The sequence below is a fragment of the Delphinapterus leucas genome, chromosome 4 (assembly GCF_059928025.1).
Source record: "Delphinapterus leucas isolate spDelLeu-1000000601 "Yukka" chromosome 4, BTC_Dleu_Yukka2, whole genome shotgun sequence".
Classification (NCBI taxonomy): domain Eukaryota; kingdom Metazoa; phylum Chordata; class Mammalia; order Artiodactyla; family Monodontidae; genus Delphinapterus; species Delphinapterus leucas.
Genome location: NC_143132.1, coordinates 5,797,139 through 5,805,762, shown reverse-complemented (window position 1 = coordinate 5,805,762; position 8,624 = coordinate 5,797,139). Strand labels below are relative to the sequence as shown.

Sequence of the window (8,624 nt, the reverse complement as noted above, 5' to 3'; positions counted from 1 at the left end):
CTTGGGATCTCCTCTGAGGTGGAAATCACATGTCCTTCCCACTTCACTGGGAGGAAAATTCTCACTTCATGGTGAGGCTGAAAATCTTGCCTGAAGTCACAGAGCTAGGCTAGTGGTCGCTCTCTGGACAGGCTGGGGTCAGATACTTAAGGTAACATCCCGCAGGAGGTGGAGGAGGGACACTGCTCCCTCCAGTCCCAATCCCACTGGGAGTTCCGTGGACTGTGGACTGGGGAGGGGGCCATGGAAAGGAGGGCATGGGTGTGGCTTCCTGTCCACTGGAAACTCCTGAGCTACTGGGAAACCTGGTACTGAGACCAGTAGGACATGGAATCTGAGCCACGGGATGGTCACCCAATGGCCGCAACTGGTACACAGAAGTGCTACATTGTACAGTCGACTTCTGTAGTCATCCCCTCACCACCTTGAAAAATTGGTTGTCTTTTAGCTTGTGGATCCAGCAATGAAATCATAGAGGGTCCCAAGAACGTCACGGTGCTGAAGGGCTCGGAGGCTCGCTTCAACTGCACCATCTCGCAGGGCTGGAAGCTCATCATGTGGGCTCTGAAAGGCACGGTGGTTCTGAGCATCACGCCCACGGAGCCCATCATCACCAACGACCGCTTCACCGCCATGAGTTATGAAGAGGGCAGTAACTTCATCTCTGAGATGATAATCCACAACGTACAACTCAGTGATGCAGGGCAAATCAAATGCAGCCTCCAGAACAGTGACCGGGATGGATCTGCCTTTCTTTCTGTCCAAGGTGTGTATGCAGGTGACTCCAATGGGAGCATTTGGAGTTCACTGGGTTAAATGTCAGGGGGCTGGAAGGGACCTTCTGAAGTTCATGTCGTATATGGGGACATATAGGGTCGAACTTCAGTTGGTGCTATGCTTAGAATTATTCTGAACTGATGGATATTTTGTTACTTATCACCATGCTCCTTCCCCCTCTCCCTTCTTCCTAGCCTTCCTTCCTTCTTTCATATGTGGACTTGCCTTCAGCTGGTATGCTTAGAGCTATTCTGAACTGACTAGTGTTTGTTGTTTTTAGGTGTTTATTTCTCTCCTCCCGTCCTCACTAACTGTCTTTTTACTTTCTTTCTTTCTGCTTCTCTCCCTTTCCTCTTCCTTTTCCTTCCTTTCCCGTTCCTTTCCTTTTTTCTTATTAAGACTATTAAAGACAGCTTTTATCACTTTTTCATCTGACCAATTTCAGTACTAATAACTTTTCTGGAAGTACATCCCGGAATTCTGGGGCCAGTTGCAGTCACTTGTCTTTGATTTAGAGAGAGGGTTGACGATCATTGTCCTTTTTCTAGCTTTTTGTATACTTGACTCTATTTTTTTGCCTGACATCATTTATCAACTTTGGATCATGCTTTAACTTTTTCCTCTTTCCAGCTGAATTTTCCTAATCTATTACCCTTCCTGCCCACAGTGGTTCTTATAATCAAAGGTGTGTGTTCACTAAGCCCTACCAAGTCTTTTAGAGAAAATAAAAGAGTAAACAAAATTTATAATAATGGATAACTTATTTTCCCTTTTATCATTTATTCATTTTCATCACAGGGCAGTTGTGGGATCAAAGGTAATTTTCAGGTGCTGAAGATTATGTTACTTAGTGAAAAAAAAAGGATACAAGGATTCAGAACATCTTTATCAAAGTTTAATCATTTTGCATTCCTTAAAAATGTAATTATGTACTATTTGTAGATGCATTGGGGCTTTTAGAGTTCCTGATTTCTATAGCAGCATTTCTTTTAACAGACTACATTGTGTCTTTGAAATTTTTTCTTATGCCTGCTTATTAGTTTGTTTAGGAGAAATTTCCAATGATTTGGTCTATATTCATATTGCTATCAAATCAAGTTTGATAACGTTCGGTGGAGTTACATGCCTACTTATTTCTACTTGCATTTTTTAATTTAGTCAAATTGTTATATCTTTACTTTTATGTGTCTTTAATTTTGTGTGGTTTAATTAGGGGCACAATGATATTCTCTAAATAAGTGATTCTGTGAAGCTACCTGGATTATTGGCTTAGTTTGCATGACCAAATTATTATTCTAATAATTTGTGGTATAAAGGAAAGAACACAGGACAAGGAACCAAAGATATGAGTTCTGGTTTTGTTTTCATCAGTTACCTACCTTGGTGACTCCTGAAATGGCTCCATTTCTTTATCTTTAAAGTGAGGATAAGGCTCCCCTGCCCACATCACAGGTTTACTGTGAGGATCGGATGGAACAATGACTAGGGATGGTTTGAAGACTCCAAAGCCCTGTCTGTTTCAAGTTACTGCAAATGAAGCTGGTGGGGCAGAGAGGTCTAGTGGTAAATAGCACAGAGGTGGGAGCCTGACTGCCAGGTTCAAGTTCCAGCTTTATCACTGACTAACTGTGTGACCTTGGACATGTTACTTAATGACCTTGTGTCCTAGTTTCCTCATCATAGGGCAGTTGTGGGATCAAATGAGTAGGTTTATATAAAGCCTTTAGAACAGCACCTGGTTCATAGCAATGCCCATAAAGTCATTTGCTATTATCTGTTGCATTCCCAGTAGGAGCATGCCATTGTGTTAGGCATTTAAGGGGCACTCAAGGTGAATGCAATAAGACACAGTCCTGCTCTCAAGAATTTTACAAGAAGAGTAGATAATGCAAGCGCATGAATAACAGTGGTGCAATGTAGATGCTGGCAAGTGCAAAGAGAGGGAGACAAGGTAAGGTTCAAATTGGGAAGGGAGATAAGAGACTTAGTGAAGGCTTCTAGGATGACTCCACAGAGCAGGTGCTATACGAGATGTGCCTTGAAGGTCTGTAGATAACAGGTAAAGTGGGGAAGCAAGCGAGGAGGAGGGCACCCCTGGATCAAGGAAACAGGGTTGAAGGCGTGACTTATTATTGCTATGCTTATGGCATATCAGATTCATAAATCCATGTGGTTTTATAGCATCTTTCCCAAGATGCAACTATGAAGTTGTCTGAATACTCCTAACATGCATTTTTTAAAAAAAATTAATTAATTAATTAATTTTGGGCTGTATTGGGTGTCTGTTTCTGTCCTAGGGCTTTCTCTAGTTGCGGCAAGCGGGGGCCACTCTTCATCGCGGTGCGTGGACCTCTCACTATCGCGGCCTCTCTTGTTGTGGAGCATAGGCTCCAGACGCGCAGGCTTAGTAGTTGTGGCTCACGGGCCTAGTTGCTCCGCGGCATGTGGGATCTTCCCAGACCAGGGCTGAACCCGTGTCCCCTGCATTGGCAGGCAGATTCTCAACCACTGCACCACCAGAGAAGCCCCCCTAACATGCATTTTTAAATGTTGGTAATTACTGTAGCTTTTGGTTTTAACACAGATGGAAGAACAAGAATCTAGGGAAGTTAAAGTCTTCCTCAAGGTCACGTGGAAGGAACCCATAGATCGAGACAGAACTCCATCCATTTACCCTGCTTGCACTGGGCTGAATGGCACTTTGCTCTTAGAGAAACAAAAGTTCTCTGGGCAACAGAGTCTCTTCGAGGGAAAAGAACCGTGAAAAAAGAGGAAGCATCCAGTTTATTTTGAAAGTGAATTTTCTAAAGTTTGTTTTTTTCCTTCCCATGTATCCACAAGAAGAAGAAAGAGAACGTACATAACTCCATGTTGAGTCATCCAAAATCTACATGAATATTCTAGCCATCACCCTGTGTAAAGTGCTTGTCATGCCACTGGATGACCTTTGTGAAAGCCAGTGGGAAAAGGTGGATCACAAATACTGAAAAAGGAAATGCTTCAGATTGCTGTATTTTTGCCCATACACCAATTAATCACACACCAAACTCTAGATCTTTTGTGCTTTGAAGGCCACTAAGCCTTGAGTTCAAGATCAACTGTTACTAACTGAAGCAATACCAGCCCCCTACCCCCAGTTTCTGTCATCTTAAACCTCTCCATCAATGAAACAATGAATGAACTAAAAAGAATAAACACAAGGTCCTGTAGTCTGAAGGGACAAATCTGTTCCCTTCTCACTGCTGCGTTTACAGTAATCCTTGAAATAGCTAAGCTGCTTTACTTGCTCCAAGACATTATTCAAGAAAGGAATAACTGGAAATTAACATTTCAGAGTAAGAAGAGCTTTCAGAGCTGATCCAGCTCAGTCTAGTCTGGAAACTCCCAGGCAACCCCTAGATTCTTTCAGGGTGGTCTCTGTGGTCATGACTGTTTCCATGGTAATACTAAGATCTTAGTTGCCTTTCTCACTCACTGTCATGAGTGTACAGGGATTTTCCCACTGTACATTGGGAAGGTCTGCCTAACTCAGTGGACCGGTGTTTTCCAAATGACTGATGTATAATGATACAAAATCATGCAAGGGTGAAATGTCTATTCAAAGTGCCATCTAGAGCAATGGATTCTAATGTAACAGCATGAAAGTTCCTTAATACGGTTTCAGTTTCCACAGTGTAACTAACCTTTAGGCAACCACCGCTTGTCAAGTTTTGGCGTATCAGTAGTATCAAAGAATATCCATGATTATCTGAAAAGCTTCCTAACCATTCCAACCATATATCCGTGTGAAGTCAGGTTTTCTTCATATACTCTGAAGAAGGCAATATATCACAACAGAATGAAGGCAGAAGCAGATATGAGAGTCCAGCCAGATGTTAAAGAGATTTGCATGAATAGAACACATGTCATCTAATTTATTTTGGGTTAAAAATAAAGATATTTTTCATAAAAATATGTTAATCCATATTAACAGGTAATAGGTTATTAATGTTATTTTAAAACAAATGTTTGAAAAAATAAGCAAATATTTAATTCTTATTTCAAATATGGAAAATATCGATAGAACCCACGTAAATCAAAGGTCTTTGGAGTCCTCAGTGGTGTTTAAGAGTATAAAAGTTACTGAAACCAAAATGTTTGAAAACCACTCATCTTGTTAAATCATCTTGTTCACCAGGTAGTAAACAGAGAGCCTGAACATTTCAGTGACTTACCCATGGTGACGGCAAGTTTGTGGGAAAGCCAATATCGAGAACAGATCTTTTGATTCTTAATCCAGTGTTCTTTCCATTATATTACATGGCAGGGAGTTTTAGGGTATTTTAATCTGAATGTTTCACTGTCTATATAGTTCGCTAACACTGTGTTTTTACCGGGGCCCATCCTCAGGTTATTTTAGTAATATTAGCAATACAAGTGCTATTTTCAGATGGGTCATTTACAGTGTGAACCCTGGCATATGCAAGCGTGTCTTTACTAAAAACTTTAAAATAATTGATCTAAGTAATACATTCTGATACAGAATTTAAGGTAGTTATTTCTATAATTAGATTAGATTAGATTTTTATTTAATTTGTACCTAGAAAAATATTTTAAGGCAATATCATAGGAAATTATCCTTAAAAATGTGACTCAAAAATAAAATGAATCTGACTGACCAAAGGCCAGGAGAGACTTGCTTCCCATGAAACTTTGAGATGCGTTCTCCTTACGATGAAAAGAATATAAAGGTTGTTTTCCCTTTCTGCTTTGGCTCCTAGGGCAGCCCAGGGCAAGTTTGCAACTCCACTGCAGACGTTGTGCAGCCCTCCATGGTGGGCACATCCGCCCTCTCTTTCCCATGTAATTTATATTCCCTTAGATCCTGATTTTTATTTATTCATTTTCTCTGGAATCTCTGTTTTCTCGTGAGCCACCTCCCCTTCTTCTGTGAACCTGACAGGTATAAGTTAAATACACAGATCAAACCTGAGTTAAGGTTTCCAGATACAGACACAGTCAATTTGTGCTCGGGAAGGTAGTGCTCATGCAATGTGATCTGAAGGAAAATTTTAAAGACATCTATCACCGAGAAGCATGATCATTCCTTCCAAACGTTTCTCTTTTCTTCTTTAGTTATGGGGCGGCTGTTCATTCCTGAAGGCAGTCTAGTAGTCATGGAGGATAAGCCTTGTAATGTGACTTGCCGCGCATTGGGCTGGACCCCACTCCCACGTCTTTCCTGGGAGATTGGGGTTCCGGTGAGCCATTCGAGCTATTACTCCGTCCAGGAGCCTGAGGACCTTCAAAGTGCAGTGAGCGTTCTGGCTCTGACGCCGCAGGGCAATGGCACTGTGACGTGTGTGGCTGAGATGAAGCGGCTGCACGTCCACGAGTCTGTAACTGTAAATCTTACTGTGGTTCAGCCTCCCTTGGGTAAGTGAAGACTTTTTGCTTTATACAAAGTGGATTATTATTGCATGCTTTACATTTTGTATGTTGTGCTGCTGAATCAGTGATGCCCAGGAGAATCGCACGGTGATCTTGATCTCAGGTAGGGATGGTAATGGAGACAAGTGACTTGTGTCAGCTTCATGACCTTGTAATTTCACTTTTAAAATTCCGTCTTCAAGTGCTTCTCTCTTTTCTACTTACATATGGAAACCATTGAGAATCTTGACAATTACTTATAAAATAGCATCAAGTTCAGATGTAAATACTTGAATTCAATGTTTTTCTCTAGCTTTCACTCATTGTTCCTGTCAGATCCCATCCCCTGGGCCAAGGAAGTGAGCTCTTTCAGTATCTGAGGAGGTCATGCACGTTCTCAAGGGTTCCTTCCAATCTTAGTGGGATTAGGAGAGCTCAATTTTTTACCCAGCAAATCCACAGTGTATCTCAAAGTACCAGGTCTATGTTTTTTTTCTTTTTTTTTTTTTAACTTCACAAAATGACATAAGTTTAAAGTTTAGATCCCGAAGAAAATCTGTTGCAGGGTCCTTGGGAAACACCAAACTGACCAAACCTTCATGGGGCCTCTGAACCTGCTTGACCTCGAAGGCCACCTGGGCCAACTAGAAAGCACAGGGGCGGGGGCTGAGTTTCATGCCTTCATTTTACAAAAGAGGAAAGGAAGGGAGGCCCAGAGAAGGACTACACTCCATTCCAGGTCTTATGCTGATGGCACAAAGGGATCCCAAAGCCAGGAGGAACTTCTCCCTTGGTCCAAAACTCTTCCCACTATGAAAACACTTCTACTTAGATCTTCCAAAGTTTGGAATAAAGTTACAGCCATAGCAAGATTAATAATAACAACAATAAAAATAAAAAACAGTACTACATAGCTCTTATTAAGTAAAGATGCGTTTTTTTCCCCCAAACTCAGTGTTTCACTTTATTTTTTTTTTATATTTTTTCCTTTTTTTTCTCTTTTTTTTTTCTTTTTTTTTCTTTCACTTTATTTTTTAAAAAAACTTTATTGGCGTATACTTGATTTAAAATGTTGTGTTAGTTCCTGCTGTACAGCAAAGTGAATCATGTCCATATATCTACTCTTTAAAGACACCGTTTTAAGCAGTTCTCAAATGTTAACCAAATTACACAACTTTCTTATGAGTGGATGCGGTTATTATTCCTGATGTAAAGATGAGGTGACAGAGACACGTTGTTTGGAAGTTGCCCACGTTGATAGTAGATGGCAGAGGTGGCCTCGCCAGTGTGTCTCCAGAATCTGCTCACCCGTCCACTCTGCCCTCCCCCTGTGAGCAGCCCTGGAAGGTTTGTGAGTGTCCTGGGGCTGCTGTAACCTCAGACTGGGGACTTAAACAACAGACATGGTTTCTCTCACAGCTGTGGAGGCTAAGAGTCCAAGATCAAGGTGTGGGCAGTGTTGGTTCCTTCTGAAGACCCATCTGTTCCAAGCCTCTCCCCCAGCTTCTGGTGGGTGGCTGGCAATATTTGGTGTCCCTTGGCTTGTAGACCCTGCATCACCTGATCTCCGCCTTCATCTTCACATGATGCTCTCCCTGTATGTGTGGCTCGTGTCCATATTTCCTTTTTGTAATAAGGACCCCAGTCATATTGGATCAGGGGCCACCCTATGACCTCATCTTAACTAAATTCCATCTGCAACAACACTGTTTCCAAATAAGGTCACATTCTGAGGCACTAGGAGTTAGTATTTTAACAAATGAATTTTGGGGACAGACAATTCACCGCATAACAGATGATGTATCTGTGAACCTGTAAAAAGCCATTTAGAGCCTAAGCTGTGGTTAGCGCCAGTCATCCTGAGCTTTGCACTGCAGGGATTGATCCCCACTGCAGTACCATCACAAGCTTGCACTCCTGATGTCTGGCCCTTGTCTCCAACTCAGATGTCTCCAGAGACCAGGCAGACAACAGAAATTAAAGCATGAGTGAATCCACATGTCAGGTAGAAGACAGAGTGCAGGGGCCTGCTGGGAACCAAACAGCATCCCCATCGACACAGAGCAGCTGTACAGGCTCCAGCTGGTTGTTGCCATTAGGAATGGGGACTCAGACTGCCAGAGCTTTGACCTGGTTCTGGTGAATATCAGTGTCTTTGAGGGTAAAGGACACAGAAATCTGTGTTTTCTTCGGTTTTAAGTCGAGGTTAACTTATTTCAGCTTATTAAATTCAAAGGATTTTAGCTGATTTCCTACCAAGACTGTATATGAAGATGAAGCTAGAATTCAAACCTAGCTTGCTTTCTTATTATTTTGGACAATTAAAAAACCTTTAGAAAAGTTGGTGCAAGAATAGTACAATGAATACCAATGTATCTTCACTTAGATACAACAGATGTTAACATTTTCTCATGTTTGCTTCTCTCTCTTAGCTTTTC

General features: G+C 41.6%; 1 protein-coding gene across 1 annotated transcript in view; it reads left to right on the top strand.

Annotated features, from left to right (window-relative positions):
* Nucleotides 1–467: 467 nt before the first annotated feature.
* Nucleotides 468–8,624, top strand: part of IGSF5 (immunoglobulin superfamily member 5) — a 31,810-nt gene continuing 23,653 nt past the window's right edge. The window contains exons 1-2 of the mRNA XM_089910231.1: nucleotides 468–766; nucleotides 5,893–6,196. Of these exons, the coding sequence (XP_089766357.1) occupies nucleotides 556–766; nucleotides 5,893–6,196 (515 nt within the window). The 5' untranslated portion in view covers nucleotides 468–555. The remainder of the gene's footprint in view (nucleotides 767–5,892; nucleotides 6,197–8,624) is intronic.